Source organism: Temnothorax longispinosus, chromosome 12, assembly GCF_030848805.1.
Source record: "Temnothorax longispinosus isolate EJ_2023e chromosome 12, Tlon_JGU_v1, whole genome shotgun sequence".
Taxonomy (NCBI): Eukaryota; Metazoa; Arthropoda; class Insecta; order Hymenoptera; family Formicidae; genus Temnothorax; species Temnothorax longispinosus.
In genome coordinates, this window is record NC_092369.1 from 6,360,152 (window position 1) to 6,382,955 (window position 22,804).

Sequence of the window (22,804 nt, forward strand, 5' to 3'; positions counted from 1 at the left end):
TCTGTAAAATTTTCCGGATGGCGTGCGCCAGATATTAATTGAAACTTCGTAATTGGAGGACCTCTCCTTAATGATCGCAGTCGTACGAAGCATGCTCGAGTAATACTTCGTCTTTTCGCTTCGTGTTCCTACGGCGAGAAAATAAAAAAAGCACTCGTTTGTTGAAAAAAAAAATAACAAAATAACCACCTATTGCCTTTGAACATCGTATTTCGCAACATCGATAAGTATCATAAATCGCAAAGAAACATTCAAGAGTAATCAGATATAAGATAAAAAATATTGATAACCTAATTGAAAATGCAAACGGTTTATAACAAAGTATTTATAAAATATAATTGAGTTGATGATATGCGTTGAGATGGGAATATCATATTTCTCATAAATCTCTTATAATATCTTGGATATAATATAAGATACGAGAAACATAATATCTTATGTATTATAAAAAGTAGCAACGTAAAATCTTTATGCAACGTGTCTTTTACAATATCAATTTTAGTTTTTATCAATATGTATTTTCTATCAATATTACACTCGTTATTATTTATTTTTATGATACATATCTTTTTATATATTGTGTCACATTATGTACTGTATTGTATCATTTCGGGAAAGCGAAATAAAGAAGTAGTTGAAGAACCAATATTTGCACCACCGTCATACGTGCCGAGGAATCCTGTTTTTCGATCCTAAGGGGATCTTTGGGATCTGAAAATATCCGAAAACAAAGGATCATGCGATCCATGTTTTACTTAAACAGTGACCTCATTTCTCTATATTTCGCTTTCATCCTACCTTTCTTATTATCCTCAAAGGCTGCCAAACAAAGATAAAAAAGAAATAGTTTCTTTTCTTATCATAGTACATTTATTCGAATTTTATCAATGATCATGATATGATCGACATGATGAGATTGAATATTAACTATTTATTTACTTGATAATTTCTTCACAGTCTTTTTATACAAAATAATGATAAATGCAACAGATTTCGTCGCAAAGTTAGCATAACATCGCCGTAAAATAAAATAAAATTTTCAAAACAAATAAGATCTTTGGAATATTGAGCAATATCCGAAGATCCGGAGAATATCCACATATGAGAGAATCGAAGACAGGAAAAGACACCGTTTCTTCTCTCTACATACGTTTTCTATTCTGAAATTTCTTTTGATGTTTATACTTTATAAGGTGACTTGAAAAAATTGACCTAAGCTTTTCTCTCATGCTGAAGCTCTTAGATGGGATTTAATCAGAAAACTTTAGACGATGGGGACAGTTTCCTTCTTCTTTAGTGTCCATTGTTCGACTTTCGTCAAAGCGCTTCTTCGTATTTCATCTTGTACTCGCTTCAGTACAGCCAGGAATCTTTTTCCACGAAAAGAACTCTTGTTATGAGATTAAATGTCTTTTTGTCAGATTTATCTCTATATTAGGATTAATTTATCACTATATCGTGGCGTTAGAACAATATATAAGCAGACATCATTTTATTTAAATTTATAAGAGTTTTTATCTTACTTTCGACATTTTGTATTCATATTTTTTACACATATTATTGTACGTTATAAAGTTTTATATTACAAAATTAAAATTTTTAAATATTAATTTTATGTTACAATATAAAACAGGTCTTTTTTTAAATTGCCTTCGTTTTTTAGTTTCTACTTTTGCAAAGTATAGCAATGTTTTTCGAAAACTCTACACGTTAATCTGTCTTTTTATTTATATATTTATTTATCGATATTGATCTGTTGCATTTACGAGAAATTTCAGGAATATCTTCCTGTCATTTATACATTCCTGCAACTAAATATGAGTCGAGTTTATCTCTTAACTTCATCGTAAATCAGATAATCTCGAATAGTCTTTTTCTTTCTTTATAAAACGTGCTTCTCTCTCGCAACTTGGACATAGGCTCGATCTTTCATTCCCCTTCCAGGTATACATATATGAAGGGGTAAAAGCCATCAGAGCAATCTAAATTTATTCTGTAAAATGTTATCGTTATACAGAAAGATTGTTCTTCTCATTTCAATTATTTAATTTATATGCTATGTACGACTGAATGTTACTGAAAAGTATTTTCTACTTGTCGTTTGTATATTCAATATATTTGCAAAATATATTGAAACAATTTCTGAATATATAATAACAATTAGATTGATAATATACATATAATTGAATTTAAATATGTATTTACGAATTAACGAATTTTTCAAAGAAGAGTCCACTAGTGCGAAGCTCTCTGAATATAACAGTGCTTCACGATATCTCGAGGCTGGTTCTAGAAGACAATAGGAGAAGTACAATGTCGAGACTAGCACTCAGACTTGCCCTTAAGCTATCTATAATAAACAACGCGACTCTTATCTACATCTTTTGTGTGCCACCCGATGCTAATTGTAAGATATCATCAAGCACCGAGGAAAGTTTAATGACCGCTCTGAACTAAGCTCTGAATACGTTTTAATTTATTAAATAGACCAAGAATAAAGCGACATAAGTCATCGTTTGTATTTTGATAAAAAAGTATCCTAGATTGGTTTACAAATCTTTTTTGGAGTTGATTTATTCTTAGCAAGAAAATAAACCAAATCTGTCAAGTATATGACGAACTAAAACGCAGATATGCTCTCTCTCGTTACTTCAACGTATTTTATCGCAATATTTTGCTTTTGATCGGACGTCTTCGAGACAATTTCTCGCGCGCTATCTGCGGAAATCATATCGGTACCGTTTGCGACGGGCGGCGAAGAACTGAGAAGAGAACTAACCGCGCGTAAAGCCCGGAAACCGGATGGAAGAAAAAAAGTGGAACGATCGACGACCGCGTTCGCTCGCCACAACGAGGGACGAAGGTAGGTTGAGGGCGTAACGAGTCAGAACGGGTTCTGGCATACTTCGTTACGGGTGGTATTTCAGTATTTCCGATTCAATGTGCCTGATATATATTTCTGACGGGAAGTTCCTGTCGATTTAAATTTACAACTCGTTCGATTGCGTCATGGTTACGTCGTTGGTCGCCGCTTATAAATAGGCTGAGACGGGAAATGCCGCTTGTTCTAGGAATACTGTTCTCTTGTGACGACATTAAATTGCCGTTGTATAAGATTCTGAGAATCATTGAATAATCGGGAAAAGTGCCTCTTTGTAGATATACAATTGCATTTCGCGTTCTCTCAGAATCAACGACCAGATTTACAATTCTCCTTCTTTGTTGTATTAAGGGTGTGGTTTAGTAAATGGAATAATTTCCATAAAAAATGTATAAAGAGAAATTAAATATTTAAAAAATGCATACCGTAAAAATCGCCATAATGTTGAACGATCCGAGACAGCAGCGGATACGATGGTTGGAATTAAGAAGCAAGCTCTCGTGCCAGATAAAAAAGTTTCAAGGAATCGGTAAAAAGAATACGCGTACCGCGCAATAAAGCAGATAGCGACCGTAACGAGCTGGAAGCTAGACTGATCGACGCCGGACGGCCTCTCTGGCGCCATCTGCCGGTCAGCACTTGAACCGACGCGTCTGACAAAAACGTTCGATTACTACTTCGAGTGGTCGGACATTACATGTCGGAGCGCGACCGCTAAAATTTGCGGACGAGACCCCGAGGAAAATTCGCTCGAAACTCGATTTACCCGCGAGCAGCGGTTGCACCTGTTTTTCCTCTCGATCCTTCTCTTAGCTTTCAACTAGCTCTTTGCCATCGCCCGAGGTTTGTTTCACCAGGCGGGCGATGCGGGCGAGGGGCCGGGGGTAGGCACTCTTCGCCGCAATCTTTTGTAATCTGATTTCGCTTTCTCGCACCCTCCTGCAACTTCTTCCCTCTCTCGCGTCGGGTTACCAACTTCTAAGCGGCGCTGTTTGTTTCGTCGTTTAACTTCTTCGTACCGCCGGCGTAGAATTTACGTGGGAAATAATGCGCCGGAAACGAGTTTGCGTCGCGACGCGAACGATTTTCAGGGGATTATCATCGCGAGGGATGCCGAGTGCTTGGAACTCAGCACTTTGCATTTTATCGTGATCGCTAATGATACTCCACTAATTAATTGATATCAATGGAGCCAAGATTGGAGCCAAGATGAAACGTCAGGATTCGTAAGTAATTGCGAAATATTCGGAAGGATTACCTATTAGGAGAAAGGATCGAAAGATTAAAAATATCACGATGGTAAGTTAAACGGTAAAATTAAATATCTAGACTATGTCGATATATCACCAAATGTAGAATTAGTATTACGACAGTAACAGCTGATTGTGTCTATTGATTATGACAAAGAGCATTTCTATGTATGCGCATTTTACATGCGCGATAATTGTCTCTGGATTTATTTTATAGAATTAATTTGGGCAACCGCATTTACGTCGGCAATTTCAGAAATATATTTCGCATTACTTGCGCATGTTATTAAGTTACGTGAATAATAGGAAACGAATATGACAGTAAATGTTACAATTAGAATTTAATGAGATCGCGTCGCAGCGGCTCTTGGACGCTACAAAAAAAAATTGTTCCACTCTCTTGCGTACTTTAATAGAAAATATTTTTGTCTGTATGGTCGTGATAATTGTTCGAAAACAAACGCATTTCAGTGGTACGATTTCGAATATTTCGCGTATGCACTAGCCTGGGAGAAATGTTTTTATTCCACGTTCTCCATAGAGTAAACATTGAAGCCCGGGCGCAATCATTTCGGCGTATATTTTTCATGCACAATAAACAGAAGCTTATAAGACTTAAAAATACAATGTCACTTGCATAGCGACCAGTAGTTGCCGGCAGTTCCCGATATAACAACAAACACTGCAAGACAGAGTATTCTTGCTTTTAACGAAGCCGCATTTTCTTGCTCGCTACTCAGCTACTCGAACTTTTGATGGAAAAAGAACTTCTTTTTGCCTTTCACCGCGTCCGCGCTATTGTTTCTCGCGAAATTTTCTGATGCCAGCGACTTAAAAATTTTAATATGAAAGACGTAAAAAAAGAAAGCTCGCAGATCTTTTAACTTTGTCGCTTACATACTCTGCCGGTCTATTATATAAAACTACTGTGACACAGAAATTTATTTCATTTAAACCTTTAAATAAAATCGCGAATATTTGGTTAGGCAATTATGCTGTATATGTGCATATGTATATGATTGTGTAACAAAAAAATAGATGCGAAAATTTAAATATAAAAATTATTAAATTCTTGTAAATTTCGTTTTATTGTTATCTTTATTGTTTTACCGTTTTTGCTTTTTGCACTACAAACGCATGTATAATGCATTTTGTATTTTTTTATTTTCTGACATGACTTGTCTTACTAAATCAATATTCTATTTTATCATTATGTAAAATATTAACTTTGATAGTTAGTTATGACTTTTCATCCCACAATCACAACATATAGTATAGAGTTGATGTAAAGCTATCTTGATTTATTATATTTCGATCCATACAGGTTATATAGAAGGCTATTACACGTTGTAACTGCAACGTATTAATTGCTTCTACATACCAATAATATCACTGCACCAATAACAAACATCATTGATGGAGTAGATATGATACTAGCTATATCAAATATAAAACATATAATGTAATTAAACAAATTTTCGATTGCAATGCTCTGTCTAATGACAGTAATGCATTTCATCCAAAAAAAGTTTGCCTGATAATATAATCTGTTTTACTTTTTTGATCTTCAATTAGAATCCATTTTATAATCGTAATTATTGATTTAATACTTTCTACGAGAAGTTACATATTCTTGAAAATAAATGATCCACGCACTTTTACGTACCCTGCACATTCTTCGTAAACGACGTAACGTATATTATTAGTAAACTCATTTTAATCAATTTGAATGTTCCAAAATGTGACAGGAAATGTCATTTCATATGATTGGGAGAGTAATTCAGTATTTCTCATGAATTAAAATACGCGACGCAGTAATGAGGAGCCATTTTACGCGTCAATAAACCGTTCGCAAAAATCATAGCGTCGCGTCAGATCGAAGAAAAGCACAGTCTCCAGAGGAAGATCGGAAAACTTGTTGAAACGCAAGAACAACGTCTCCTGGGAGACGCTGTTCTCTCATTTCGTTCTCGTTTTGTTCTCTCTTCTCAGAGACAATCGGACTTCCTGACTCAGTAGAGAAAATGATGCCTACACATGTATTCCACTTGGAAATGTAATGAAACCAGTTATGATAGAAACGTAGTTCTTACTTATACATCTCGATTTTTATGTAAATACGACTGTATAAGTGCTATTCCCTCACGGAAAGAACGGTTTTGCTAAAGTATCTAAAAACTTAGCTAGATACAGATCTGAAAAGAATTTTGTTACACCATCAAAATAATTATATAGGTTCGTTTCCAAATTATTTAACCGCTACAAAATGATATTTGTTCGTATTTTTTAGCATATTACATAATAAATAAATGATTCATAAAATTGTTTTGACATTTTTGAAACACTAAAGGATCTTTCTATTTTTATTGTATGTATAATAATTTGCAAAGTATTGTACATATTGAAAGCCTTTATATAATTTACCTTTAGTAAATTTACCTAAAATATTTCAAGAAAGTAATAATTCTGCAAGCTTTTATTGTATTTATGATAACTTTTATCAGTAAACCGTAAAGGCAACAAATGAAAGACGCTGATACTCTATGTCACTAAGAAGTTTTTAAATACACATTAAAATACATGCTATCTATACAAGTTTAAGGAGTCTTTACAACCATCTATATAAGACTATAAAAAACTAATATATATCTATTCACAAATATGAAAATGTAGACTGTGTGTGTAGTAATACTTTATCTCATAATACATAATACGTGACCATATGCAGCTCCAATGGAAACAAAATAACATTTATTAAGTATGCTCTTCGTTATATTGGAAATGCATAATATAATAACATTAATAACTATATCGTCAATGATATCTTAGACAGTTTTATATGTACACAATATGTAGTGTACATGGAAAATAACACGAAATCAAATAAAGAGATAAAAGAACCATATAATAAACCTATATAATGATCTATATAACGAGCACTGCAACAAAAAGTGTGTTTCACAGCGTGTAAGGAAATCGACAAGAAAACAGTTTTCACGCTCACGTCGACAGTTTAAAGAAGACATTTGCATCGACTCGCATTGAGATGTTCAGCGTTTGTTCGATTTGCGTGATTCATGGATTCTTGTATGCACTACCGGGAAAGTTGTAACGAGCTGACAGGGCGAATTGGCATACGGATTTATGCAAATGGATTTGCGCGGACTATGAAGGAAACGGGGATTAGCGGGCGAAGCGTACTCGCGTGAAATCGTGCATTATGGACGCCGTTATTACAATAATTCATTATAATTTTTTCGAGCGCTAATAACCGTGACGTTGAGTTTATTACCTAATTACCGTCGAACAAAGTATGGCAGCCTCATCCTGTGTCGCTTCATGCATATTGTCAAGCTTCTATAGAAAATTCAAAACTACGTTCGCGCTAAAATGTATTTAGAGTACTCTCATCATGGGGACAAAATGACAAGCTCTAATTTATTGAAGTGAAATGCAATCGTGCAATCGATAAGCAATAAAGCCCAATTTGATCCATACCGTTGATATGACTATTCATGGTTTGCAAAAAAAAACGATAATTTATTATTTTACGTGGAAATGTCGAGCATTTATCACGCGACGAAAAAAATTATAGCTGCTATTAATTTACGGTTATTACAAAACGTAGATGGCGCCGCAAGATCTCATCTATAATTTCTGAAACGTGATAATAGCCAAAGCTACTCGATAATAAATAAATCTGTTATGTACCATGAATTTGATGTGTAAACCATGTTTACGAGGTTCGAAGATTAATTTTTTTCAAAATTAATAAGAAAATTATTAATTAATATTGAAATGAATTTAATACAAATTCAATACAAGTTAAATTTTATTATCTTATTATAAGCCGGTTGCCGCGGAAGTACACGTGTTGATACGTCGACGATTAATCGAAACGCGTGAAGAAAGTGCATACTCGAAATGTGGTGCGGTCATTAAATCTCGCGCTTCAATTACTGTCCGCATCTCTTTTTTTTCAATTTACACATATACTGCTTCTAGTTTGGACTTTAAAATGACTCGGGCCTATCGCAATTTCGGCGCAAAATAGAGATCCGCGTCAGGAGGGTATATCCGAGCAGGAGGTGTCGCCTGGTCGGTTTCTATGCCGGCGTTTGAATCACCACGCGTCTCAATTCCATGCTGCAATCTATCAAGCGTTGAAATCTTCCCTACTGTTGTTACAAATGTCTCAAAGAAGTAGTCAAAAATTTGCCTCGAAAATCCGAAGTATATATTGCGAAGAATATCCATTTTGAAAATAAAAAAACAACAATGGCTTTCTTTATTAGACTTTACGTGCGCACGCAACAATTGCGTCACGTTTATTATGTTAAAATATCAACATCTTTTTCTGTAGCTACAGTTAAAGCAATCTCGAAATTGACTCAGTTTTGTCGCGAAAAATAAGAAAATCGAGAAATAAATGTTCAAAGGTAATCAGAAGAGTGCGATATGCTGTTCTTGTATACTCTCGTATTTTATGTGTGAAAGTTATACGCAAAATTTACTGTCAATAAGTGTTAATACATTTTATTATGTTAGAGCGAAAGTTGTAAATAAATTTAAAAAATGCTCTCGCGCGTGTTGTAGAAAAATCAAGTAATATATGTATAATATTAATTTTCACATTCTCGAATCAGAGCATGCGAAGAATGCGTTCGGGAATGCGTACGCTTAATTCTATGTCGGTATTTGCTCGAATAACAAATTAATTTACTTTTTGCACATGAAAAACTACTTCATTGCAAGCCACGAAAAATGCAGTTCGTAGAGAACAAGCCGAATGCGAAAACCAAAATTCGTTGAGCACTCACCAAAGCTTTTGTGGCGGAATATATTCGAGATAAAATACGTTACGCGAGAATATGGCGCGGTCACAAATGCAATCTGGAAATTACTTTCGGGCACGGCGATAATTTAACTTACACTGTCGACATGCCATTACCTGTATTTTCATCGAACATTTTTAGATTGCTCACGAATTTTATTATTAGAGCAGCTGCTTGTGATAGGAGAATGTGTGCGAAAAGAAAATACGAAGCGATCGCCATGTAGACAGTGTTTTATTAGTTTCAGCAGAATACTATTTCAAAGAATTCAAAGTATATGTTCTCAATTCAGTCTGGATATTTTCTTTTCTGAAGAAAGAACAAAATTATTTTTACAGATGTGTAAAATATAGGAAAAAAAAACGTTTGTTCTCTGTAATTAACAATGTGATTCTTTTGAACGGCTTTACGTTTATCATAAACAGTGAAAGTGCACCATTTTAGTTTACACTAATGAACCGTTTACCTACGACGCTAATAGTATCGGCTTTGATTTAGTGTAATAAGAAGCGTCTTTTACTTTAATAACTTAGTCAACCGTGTCGACGTCTGGTTACCGGAAGGATTTCTAATACGATTTACTGCGGCGACTCGTGTCCCCGACAATAAATATCGGTTATCGAGCTTTCAGCTGCGGAATATCACGCGGTATATCGGGTGTCATGGATCGGAGCATGACGTATGGTGTGCAAAATGGTGTTGTCGTATATTAAAGAATTATGATCTTAATCACGCTGTGCGCGGGTTACACCGAATACAATGTCGCGATTCGTAGTGTTGAAATTTTTCTATATTTCTTTTTATTGATTATCGATATTCTTTATATGCAAAATATGAAAGCTCCCATACTAACAATAAGTGTAGTATATGTAAATCCTGACACGAAACATTTTCATAATAAATCATGACAATTTTTGAACGATTTTATTTATTTATATTTGCCCAAGAATTGTTAAAGCTTAATATACTGCAAGTTTTATTCTTTAACGTGTTTTCGATCGATAATACAATTTCTCGACGCGTTATGATTTTGCGATAAACTTAGATAAACTGGAGGTGTATTATACAATTTCTACCTGAGAAATAATCTTATCAGAATATCAAAATGTATATAATATAAATCTCTCGCAAATTAACGCGCGAAAAATTAATTAAAGTTTCTACATTCACTCCAAATTATTCTACCGTACTTTTCTCGGGTGCTCGCGTAAAATCTCTTTTTCGCAAAATATTCCGTTTTCAACACTTTTTTAAATTAACTTTATTTTCATTCGACTCCTGTTACATGATCGCGTTAAAATACTGTCAGAAACAATGCATGCACTATTAAGTATGTTTTTTTAAACCGTATAATACGTAACAGATAATATCTTTTCTAATTTGCGCAAGTTGAAATATTTATTAAAATTGTTTAACAGAAATAGTTAACTGTACATCTCTCGGTACATCTCTTATAAATAATTACTTTAGAATCTTACACTGGAATCTATTCACGATTTTCAACATATGAAAAGATTCATGATATGACGTCCAAAAAGCCCTATAATCTATAATTTAAAAAATATAGAGAGAGAAATGTTTATCCAGAAAAGTTGTTTTTTTTTATTATAATGCACCATCTATGTTAGCCTTGAAAAAAATCTTTTTCTTAATAATACATTTCGATATATTGATTTACTTCACGGACCAAATGACGCCAATAATTCTAACATTAATTTACGTGCATTAATTTATTCAAAATTTGCTGCCAAATAATAACCTTGATTACCTATCAATCTATGCAGTATTTCAATTTAATATCATTATGATAATTTAATATCGTTAGGTTAATTAGTTGTTCTAACTGTCAGCATTTAACGGCCGCGCAAATTTCGGCCACGATTAAACGCAATTTAATAGAAACTATTGACATTTATGTTTTCAGAATACGATTTGATGTTGGCAGCAGTATCGTCGATGACGGACGATAATAATTTTTACGAGGGCGTAGACGGATTCCCGGCGTTTGGCTTTCAACCCGGATCCGAAGTGAAGCAACCCTACAGACTGTACCTCCCGGAAAAGTTGCCAGCCGAGTTCACCCTGGTGGCCACATTCAAGCCGACCTCCTTTAAAACGAGTTATTACCTCTTCGCCGTTCTTAATCCCTTCGAAACCGTTGTCCAATTGGGCATTAGAATTTCGGTAAGCTACGCGTAATATATCTTAGAGCAGTCCTTTGAATATCTAACTTTGCCTGCAACTGCGGCAGATGGCAAAAAACGCAACGACAAATTATTTTGCGAGTTTCCGAGATCTCTATCGAAAATGTTACGTGATTTTATTGATTATGGGCGGGTTATCTGCTAAATCAGCGAGGCGTGACGCCAGAGAAAATAATAGCGTATAAGATTGAAGAGCAAATGTCTTGCGGAAATGAGAGGACGAGCGTGAAATATGACGTCATATTAAATCATGAAGGAATCCGCTTTAACAGCTGGGTGATTACTAGCTCTTTAAACGTGCTTTATCAAAGTAGCTACGTGATATTCTTATGACACTGCACGTTCCATGAATAGATAAATATCATCCAAATGAAATAAGTTGGCAATATAAATTTATCATTTTTCTGTAATAACCCTCTCTCTCTCCCTCCCTTTTATTTTTACTTTCCAAAATAATATTTTCCTTTTATGTAAAACTGATTAATTTAGAATGTTCGAAAAATAAAAAGAAGAGAAATAAATGTACTATAATATTTAATAATGACTTTTAACAAACGTTATTCCTTATTTTCCGATTTTCTCGATATTATTACATGTGCACGTGTTTTGAACAATAAACAATCTGGAATATTTTAAACATATCTAAATTTCGATAAAGATCTAAAAATACTTTCAAATATTATTATTACCTGATACATAAAATTGTGAGAACATTGTTACGCTGAAATAAACAATTTTTGAAGATTCTTTTTTATAATTTTCTTAAAAATTAGCTTCACGAGATTGTAATTTCACTTTTTGCGTGCTTTATTAATGTTATGCACAATATTATATGGCAAATACATACTTAGTTTTATCAATAATTAATTTTTTATAATTTTATGTTAAACTCACCTAAGGGTTTATATTTGAGCAATTACGATTAAAATGCAAAGTGCCAGAATATAGATCCATGAGTTTAATATTTTCTCGATCATATTTGAAGGATGGACCCGACTCAAACCAAAATATCTCGCTGGTCTACACGAATTCGGACGAGCATTCGCATTCGGAGGAGGTGGCGAAATTTACCGTGCCAAAGCTTACGAAGAAATGGTCGAAGATCGTCATTAAGGTTTCCACGAGCGACATCACCTTCTACCTCAATTGCCACGAAATGGCTCGGCAAAGGGTTACCAGGATCCCCCAGGAATTAGTATTCGATACCGCCAGCACGCTGTACATCGCGCAAGCCGGACCGCACATCCAGGAACGATACGACGTGAGTACCGTGCACGCCCTTCGCATCGTTTTTTTTTGCACAAAAAAATGGACGCCGCGAGCGTTCGTGCGTGACGCAACGAAACGAAACAAGTGGCGCTTGTTGGCACGGGGAGATGTTTTTCATGAAAATCGACATTGTTCCGCTCTGCAGTTGAGTACGCGTAACGAAGTAACGTGGATAAACAGGCTTGCGTGGATCGAGATGTGGTCCTTTTTCGGCGACTCGATTGACACAAAACAAGCAGCTCACGCGAATTCGCGAAACGCTCGCGGTACGAACGACAGCGTAAGATAGTTTCGTTTCGTTCAGCCACATATGTTTCCTGAATTATATCATTTTCGTCTCGTTTTGGATACGTCAGCAAATTAATCTTGTTCGTCCGCTCGGAATATGAACATGAATTTATTAAAAACGTACCGGAAGACACATTCGAATTTATTGAATTCCTTTTCGTATTCCGGTGATCCTGAGTTTATTCATAGATCAATTTTATGCATTTTGAGTGAATATAATTCGAGTATATAATTCACGTTTTCTTTTCGCTCTATAGATATCATACCAAGCTTGACCTTATATCGAGACGAGGATGATTCGTTCGGAAATTCGCATCGAATTTTTCTTTATATATTTAGTACGTTAATGTTTCACGAGTTTCGTCGCATTAAGAGGGCCAGTCATAAACTTCAAAATAAAACGGACGACCGTGGGATTAAGAGCAGCGAATCGTAGAAGTAAATCCGTGCCGGTCCATCCTTTAAAGTTTAAGAATTTAATACCGTATCCAGTATCCTGATAAAATAAGTAAAAAGGAGAGCAAACTAAAGCAGAGCGAACTAAAAGAGAGGATGGTACGAACGTGGGAAGTGCCATCGGATAACGGGCAGTAGGTTCTAGAAGAAGTGGAATAGATACGAAATACCTCATCGAAATCCTATATATTGACGTTACAGATCTGTTGTCTCGGTTTCTACTATTGCTCTCTCAAAGAACGCTCAAGTGACTCGCGAAACATCGCACACAATGAAAATCGAAAGATTTCCGCCACTCGCCCATACGTCAAGTTTGAGAACAGCAATTTGCGATCAGATGATATAAATCAAAATAGCATACTTTATATTACATTGCCTTTTTATCATTATTTTTTCTTTCCACACAAAATATATTGGCATTTCCACGCAACCAGGACTTCATGTTTTGATAACTTACCACATAAATGAAATAATATTTTTCTACTGTATGCAAAATGACAGAATATCGGGAATCAAACCTAGATCTTCCGTTTGATATATAGGCGATGTATTACCAACCAAACTATTTGCTCCATAATATGTTATTATCATTATATATATTACAGTAATAGTAATAATATAAAACATTAATATATTTATATCTATATAATAAATAAATATGTTAAATTAAAAGGTAATAATGGGCATATAAATAATAATACAATAAATTCCAAAATAATCAGTCCGATTCAAATAAATTTCAGCTATAGAGTCATGTGTTAATACGAATATCAATGCATCTGAATATTAATTATAGAAGCATTCTTCAGGGCAATATAATGTTTTATGTAGAATTTTGTTTGAAATAATTAATATCTTTCTGCCTGAGCGTGAGAATAGTATTTCAGTGTCATCCCAGTCCTTTAGTATCTCCATATCGTATTAACAGCGAGGACAGCGTGATTACATATCGTTGATATGGAAGAGGATAATTAGTTCTCATCCTGACGCAATATGATCAACTACACAGAGACCACGTGTTGCGCAAATCGATGCACGCAGTGCATTGATTTATTCGATCATTCGTTAATTAGTTATCCTCGACAATAGGCAGACGTATTGCTATATTTCGAAACGGTTATATAATGTCGTTTTATCTTGCGACGACAATTTCTCTTGCCACAATTAATTTGCGCGATGTAATATTAATAAACTATAAAATCGTGCGAATATTTGTGGATTTCTTTTATGGGTTTTTAGTTAATACTAAATTATGAAACGAGATCTGTGCGTATTAGACTCATACAGTTTCAACGTACTTTTATGCGGATAAACGCAAAGATGTCATTTCGAACTTTATGAGCGGCTTATTAATTTTGTAAGTACTATTAAAGATGCTTACCTTTCAAAGTCGATAATTATCATCTTAGCACAACGCGAGAAACTTTTCGTTTTTTTCATCAATTAGCCGATTCAAGAAAAGAAATCACAGAATATTATTTCATATTTCATATTTCTTCAAACTATTGAAGAACTTCATAACATCAATTTTCAATAACCAAGAAGATAATGAAATTGTCTTCAAATTTGATCCACTTTTTAAATTATCTACGTCAGTCAGAATAGCTGACAAGTAATCTGAATAGTGATAAATAATTGACGGTGGTGGTATAACGTCAGAAAGTTTTGAAAATGGATGATTATATCGTAAAAGTATAATTCAAATTTCTCTCTCTCTCTCTCTCTCTCTCTCTCTCTCGCATTCTTAATTGTAAAAAATTAAAAGTTGTAAATGCGTACATGTAAATGCAATTTGTTATGTACATGGATGTAATTGGGTCACATTTTATCATCTTGTTAGTGTCTAATGTTCTTGGAATACGTGCTATACCTATACAAAATATTTAATGCAGTTTTTATTCCCCAAAAGTTTGCTGATGCATCATGAAAAAAATGCGAAAACCAGAAGAAATAAATGAAAATGTAATATTCTACGCCGTTACTTGTAGATTAATTATATAAAAAGAGTTTACATTGTACTTTATAGTTATCTTTAGTTTGCAATTGCTTTCTTACTTATTGACTGTACTGACAAAAAAAAATCATCAAAACGTCTTCAAGCGTCACAAGAAAAGACGTATACGAATATAAAAATATGCGAAGTGGAAGAATGTTCGCGCGATTTTCACGATCCGTTCAGCTTTTCTTGCAACGACGACTTCGGGACGGGCTTGCATCGCACCCCGGAGACATTCTTATCGTGCATCCACTGGCGTTTCGGTCTCGCAACGCTGTTTCCCGCGCCGGACTTTTTCGCGTCTTCCCGGGATAACAATACGACGGAAAAGTTTCGCGCGGCCGTTTCGATCGGCACGATTCGCAACTTCTCGCTCCGCGCGGGCTAATCTCTATAAATTGTGGCGCGACGCCGCCATCGTCGTCGACGACGGCGACGAGAGTGTTTTGCAAGGTGGTAATTCGGCAAGGAGAACGCGGGGATACGAGCAACTGTTTTCTCCGGAGACAACGTGACATCCGTACTTTATACGGTGGAAGAGCAACGGGTTAACGTGACGACTACGTGCACAAGCACGTGCGCCTAAGATCGCAATGATTCGTCAAGCAGCGTCATTTTTAAAAAAATAACCGGCAACGGTATTATCGTTTGAAAATTTCTACCTCTTACCTGACACACTTTTTCCAAGACGAAAATCGCTCACGTACTTATTTTTCACAGAACATGTCACCGTCATGTAAATAGATTTTACATATTTGTATGGAAAAATTTAATTTATACATATACAAGCATCTGTTATAAATTCTATTATAAATAGGAAAAATTTTCAAAGCACATTTGAGTTGCAAAATTATTTCTGTGGAATTTGTGACGTTGAGTAATCATCAGACGATATCATGCAGAATTTCTCTCATAACATTCTACATTTTGATACTGATAAAAAATATTATTTTTGACTCAATCGAATTCTGCTTTGCAGACTAACGGTTCTCTTACGTGAAAAAATTGATTTTTCTGTATAGCTTAAATAAATAATCTACTGAACACTTCATTTTATGAAGGACTATTTATAATGGACTACTGTCTGTTTGGAATAATTAAATTTCTTTTTGCAAAGCATCTGTCGCGAGTCATATTTGCCCAGCTTCAGTTGTCACATCTCAGCAATAAAATACGCATTAAAATTGTTATTGTACATGCGAAAGGAAACATCGCGAGCTATAAAAATAATACTTCAGTGAGACAAAGTAAATAGCTGGCAAACAAAGCAATACAATACATTTTGTAAGCTTAATAAAACAGAAATGTAATAACGCAATTAGTCTGGTTTCTCTGGCCAAGTATATCTTGCAATATTTTAAAATTTTACTAATTTATTTTAGCAGTGTTTCCATTAGGATTCAAGACACAATAATGCAATGTTGATAAATAATGCATCAAATTTCGCGTTTAAAATCGATACAGATTATTTTATTTCGTGGTCTTATATTTTATCTTCTTATTCCATACGAATCTTTTGCTTTCTTTTTCGGAAGCGATAGAAATGGAACGTTCAATCTTTTTTGGCGTGCGAGGGTATTCAAGCGAGCAGACCCGTGGACGAATTACCGATCGTTACTTCCGCCAGCGGAAGTGATTGACTTCCGCAGAACCGCAGTTATTCCGAATGTTTTGGGTAATTTTGCTGCGCGCACGGTTCATCTCCACATTGGCGTCCGCAATATGCGCGGCATGCCCCAAAATCCGTAATTAAGATCCGGTATGTACGCAACTGCATATTCGTGCCGCAAGTATTTGAAAAGTCGAACAGCGCGCGATCCTACCAATGATATTCCAATATCTTATACAAAATTTATACAATAAAGTTCTTCAAAGATAAGTAAAAAATCAATAGCAAAAATTTATATGTAATTGATGAAACCCGTACTATTTTTGTGAAATGTAATTGTGAAGATGCAGCTTCACTAACGTTACATTTATGATTGTAAAAGTAAATATTTTAACTTTCAACTGACTTAATTTTATACGTTAATTTAAAATAAAAAACAAACTCAAATAAAACCGTCATGAATCATAAGATGATCATAAATCGATAATAATTTCTCTTAAAGGGTAGTTCATCAAATGATAGGTAAAGAAAAATAGAGTTTTTTAACCAAATGTATTCTTTTTACGAAATACCTACTCACGGAACTGCATTTTGTTTCGTAGCCACGGTGGCAACATATACACACTCTTTACCTTAGAAATATGTGTCGGCTCTATATTATGTTAACACCGGGAAACTAACTTCTACGTGATGCTCAAATTTGCATAGAATTTTCGTCGCTCTCTCTGTGAAATGTCTGAGAATCGTGAAAAAGAAACAAATCTCGTGACAATGTCGCCGCGTCCGACTGCTGTACACAAAAATTACAGGATTTCAATTACGAGATAAGATATATCGGTTAGAAGAGGAGACGTGGGCGGCCCCGACGTGGAAAAACTCGTCGAAATAAAGAAAGAAAAGGATTCCGACGTTCGTGCGCGTTTAATGGCGCGACGAAAAAGGGGCCATTAACCCCGCGCGGCCCCTTTAATTCTGCCGTATTATTACAAACAGCAGCAGCGTTACGAACAGAGCAACGCGCGGCAGCGATGGGGCGGAGAAAAATTAGTACGTTGCTTCGCGGGAGGCGAATTCAGCGATAAGAATGCCCCGAGGATCTTCCGTCGGGGTAAAACGTCCGTACCCGTTACCCATCCCCGTGGAGAAGGATGCGGGGAGGGCGATGAAGACGTAACGAGGACGAAGTGCACGTGCACCATGCGCCAGCATAAGCAACTCCCGAGAACATGGAATATAGAGCTCTGGAATAGAGCAGGGGCTTGTTATACCATTTGGATAAAAGCTACGGTCGACCGGCCTCGTTTTCCTCAACGAGCTTTGATACAGAACGTGTGCCCTAGCTGTGAAAGGGAGCGATCGTTTCTAAGAAATTAATGGTACGCGGAAAATGTCAGCGGGAGATTTCCTGTGCTTACTGATAACTGAATCTCATCGTTCAACGCGGAAAGTCCTATTGAAATTGTGAGCAATTCGTAACAAATAGGAAGTAAAAACGCTAATCTTGTCCGCATCAATTTAAATACATAAAGGGTTACTTACATGAAAGATTATTAAGATTTTCAAATAGACTGATGCGAATGCAAGAATTCTTAGAATGATCTGTATCACTATATCGCAACATCATACCGTTTTAAACATTTTAGAATTGCAAAAGGTAATAAATTAATCAATTTTAATTGCTTATGTCCGTTTTAATAAGAAATAATTTGGTCTAACGTGATATAACCAAGGATATAACGCATGTTTCTCTCTCACAGTACCTAATTGTTATAGCGAAATTAACCTTCGGGAAAACAAGGCAACAACGACATCAAATCTATTTGGTGATAATCTTTGAGATAAATCTATTTGGACATCGTCGTGAAAAAAAAACACTATATATAGGCAGTTCTAATTAACCTCGGGGGCGCGACTTATATTTGGCCGACATTAATTAAAGCGGCGCCACACAAGATGATATTTTTAACGATGGTTTACGTACCTTTGGTCTAGCCGGTCGTAAATACGATACGCGCGATCATAAAATTTTAACTATGCGACCAGTCTTGCGGCTTCTTTTTTTCACTCGTGCCACTTGCGTTCTCGCAACGAGGGCCATTACGAGCTTGGCGTCGGTGCGCGAAGGTTACTTCATTAGAAGAAATTAGCCATTTAGGAACAGCCGGGCCCGACGTAGCAACTCCATATACCTTCATTATTGTATAATCACGAGGATAATTACATACTTACAATATAGCGGTAAAAATTAACGAGTTTAATCAGGGGATTAACAAAACGGTGAAATCATTCCTTTTGTTGGTGATGAAGGGTGCTGACCGAGTTTCGTTGAATCTACCTTATATTTCCTCAGATTACAGGCCGGGTTGTCTAATGAGACGCTTTAGAGATTCACTCTGATGTTTATCTAGCAGTTTAATGAATCGTAAATCGTAAGATACAGGGGAGGGAAATAAAGTCTCAGTTACCGGGGAGATCTTTATTCGGATGAATACGTAGTATACCTAACAAATGTCGAGGATATAATGCTTTGTTGCCTAAGATTAGCTATTTATTTAACTGACTTGATGTTTTATGCGAAATAATGTTATTATTGTTCCAGAATCATTTCTACAATATTCTAGCAAGCATCATAAAAATTATTATATATTTGTGACAATTTTAATATTATTATTAACATTAAAAGAAACAGTGAAAAAATCCATCTAATATTGTTTAAGTAAGAGCTGATCTATTTTTTTAAATCGTTTTAACGTATATCTTCTAACAATCTTATTCACACAGTAATCAATTATGATAGTAACTTGAAAATGTTAGCGGAGACATTAGCATGTTCGCACATTGAATTTGGCGTAAGTCATTTTTCAAAAGATCCGAAAATCTCAGAGGCCCGTAATATATTCGCGAAGTTACCCGACGATCGCGTCGGTTTACGCCACGTTTTAATATCACGCGTTACCGGCAAACAAAACGAGCGATGAGAGCGAGGATGCGCATCCTGCGTTTTCATAAGCCGCGCCGCAACGCGCGATGCAACATCACCCATCACCTTCATTTCGCTTAGAGATAAAAGCACAAGACGGTTACGACCTGTCTTTCTTCCGGCGATCTTCATCTTCGTCGGCTCACAAAATACCTCACGGGGGAGGAGACGAAGAAAAAAGAGCACGTGTCCTTAGCAAAAATGACTAAAATAATCTCTTACGCGCTTTAAATTTCTCGAATAATTTTTCACAATGTCATTCCGTAAGTTTGATCAACGGATTAGTATTTATTTCGAAATTAATAAATCTGTAATAATGAAAACGTTAGAGCTTAAAGTCTAAGCTTTGCAGCATCAACACGTCAGTTAGCGTTGACTATGTACTGAAATTTTCTTTTCTTGCGTATAATCCATCACAGCTTGAAGTCATGACTAAAGGGGATAATTAATTAGAGCTGGTTAATAAAGACCAAAGATTATGCTAAACGAAAATCATAAATATATTTGACGGAAATATTCTTCCTGATTTGACTTATTGTTATTTTTTGCATTATCAAGTATATTAAATTCTTTCGGCTTGAACAAAATTTGCCTGTTTTTTAAATAATGTAAATTTATCACGTTCGGGTTTATTATACGGAAAATCCGTACCGTGACTTTGGTTTTATTCGCCAATAAATCGCGGGTAAAACAGAGAGAAATCACGTACTACCATTGAAGATGGTAGCGCAAATAGAAATGGTCGAAAATTACAACACGATACTATACACCTCATTAGTGATTCCTATATAAACCGCAAGCCAGTGGTGTCTCTCCCTTTCTCTCTTACCTCCAATTTGGTGGATTATGACCGCGAATGGACGCGGAATGAACAAGATGCAGAGCCGCGCGAAGCCCAATAGGGTGGGTTCGTTTTCACTTCGGCAGAACTCATTTAAATACTGATGGACGTGGATTATTTTCTTGCCATAACCGCGGCCACTCTCGGCCCCATTTCCCTCGCACTACACATATCCCGTTTTCTATCTTCGACCTCTTGTCCCGTCGCTTTTCTCCCTCACGTAACACGGCGCGACCGATGTTGTTCCGCGCGCGCGACGGACAGTAAATTGATTATCGATTCCGAATAAATTACGCTCATCCCCTCGATCAGTGCTCTCTTATCTCGGACCGCGACAGCAATGATGAGAGCTGTTCGAGCACCTAACTGGGGAAACTTCCCGCTCTTCTTTTTTATTTAAATCATCTCGCGCACGTGCGATGTTGGGGACCAGTTTGCGATTAGGGCGATATATGAAGCTATTGGTGGAATTACATTTAAAAACAAAGAGTTTAGAATTAACGACACCGTATTATTGTAAGCTTACTTTGGCTCGTTCAACATGTCATTGAAGCAGTAAAATTAAGAGTTGATATTTAAGATTAGCATTGTGCTAATTAAGCTTCAGTAAATTGTATAAAACTTCAATCGTTGCGCAAAAAAAATTCTGCAAGATAAGAAAAGCTTCTTTTAATGGTATAAACGACATAATGAATATTATTATGTATAACATATTTTATATATAATAGTAATATATGTAATATGTAGATATTTGGTATAAATAATACTTTATTGTCGGCATATAAAAAATTCTTTGTCTAGTATTATTTGATTGCGTACACATTTATCGCAAGTAGACGAAGTATTCGTCGAGCCCTGACGATAATTTAGATAATTTACAACTGTTCAGCGTGTTATTAAATGAGGTGATGGGTGCAAAATTAATAACATCGTGATAATTTGATCATTCGATTATTCTGTTGGTTTAACGCGTTAAATGAATGGTTTATTTTGGACATGACGTAAGCGAGAATTTTGAAATTTCGTTAAAATAAGCGCGTTATATCTATTTGCGTTAGTTATCTAATGTCAGAATCGATACGCACGTTATCAGATTTTAAGAATAATTGAATATTCACAACTGTGCCATGTTGAAATATCTCTGTTTTTAAATGGTGCATATTTAAACGAGATATTATTTCAATACAAATAAATAAACTACAGTATTAATCAGAAATTGATCTTTTGGCGCATGTTTGAACTTCGAAATAATATAAAAATGCGTGATTTAATTATTGAATTTCGATGTTTAGAATAACAATATGTAAGGTACCTAAAAAAGATATGTGCCTTTCAATTTCTTAAACTGGATAGAAACTGCTGTATACTTATTTAGGTGACACATTGAGAAAAAGATTAAAAATCACACAGGAGAAGAGAATATTAAATCTCTCTAATGATTTATGATCTTCGTTTTACTTGGTTGCTGCCAAATTTTATATGGCTCTTTTGCCGCTTGAAAAATAAATGGCTTAAGTCCTGCATTGCCTAGGAAATTAGTTCTAGTTCCGGCGATAACTTATGCCGCGACGAGAATCGACGATAAATTTCGCGAGTTGGACGCGGCGGATTCATAAAAGTTCGTCAATATCCCATCGCATCCCGCGAAACGATTGAACTTCATTATACGCTGGCGAAGTTCATCGAAAAACTTGGCTCGCGATTATGCGAATAAATCCAGGGCACACAAAGGTGGCGGATAGATTTCCATCGTAGCAACGTTGACCTTCGAGCACGGACGCAAACAAGAAACTTTCCTTTCTCGTACTTTCCGCGTTGCGTTCCGGGAAATCTTAAAAGCGCGCGGTAAGCCGGAAACGATGGGAAAGTAATTAGCCGGCTGTTTAGGAATTTAACGGCGTGCGTCCAGGAAAGAGTTTTCTCCACCTGCGCGGAGCAAGGATTCGCCGCGAGTTAATTAAACCGGTCGCTCTCGAAGTGAAAAGATTCTCGATCGCGCAGACAGACAAGAGGCGAAGTATCGCGTGAACGCAATTTGCAGGCTGTCTTTCGGCGGGCTTGAACGTGCATCCGACTAAATGCATAGCATTCAGCGGCATTTACGGGAATGAAGTGAAAATTAATCCTGAACTCTCGACGAGCTATCCCATGAGATGCACCTCTATTTTTCATCGTCAAGACTTGTAATTTATTAT

The 22,804-nt window shown here is 35.8% G+C and overlaps 1 protein-coding gene and 1 long non-coding RNA gene across 9 annotated transcripts in view; one reads left to right on the forward strand and one right to left on the reverse strand.

Annotated features, from left to right (window-relative positions):
- Positions 1-22,804, reverse strand: part of LOC139822839 (uncharacterized) — a 273,173-nt gene that overhangs the window by 112,596 nt on the left and 137,773 nt on the right. The window lies entirely within an intron of this gene.
- Mp (collagen XV/XVIII-type protein multiplexin) overlaps positions 1-22,804 on the forward strand; it is a 214,114-nt gene that overhangs the window by 55,920 nt on the left and 135,390 nt on the right. For all 6 annotated transcript variants that reach the window (XM_071794947.1, XM_071794945.1, XM_071794949.1 and 3 more), the window contains exons 3-4: positions 10,891-11,150; positions 12,156-12,431. In XM_071794947.1, the coding sequence (XP_071651048.1) occupies positions 10,891-11,150; positions 12,156-12,431 (536 nt within the window). The remainder of the gene's footprint in view (positions 1-10,890; positions 11,151-12,155; positions 12,432-22,804) is intronic.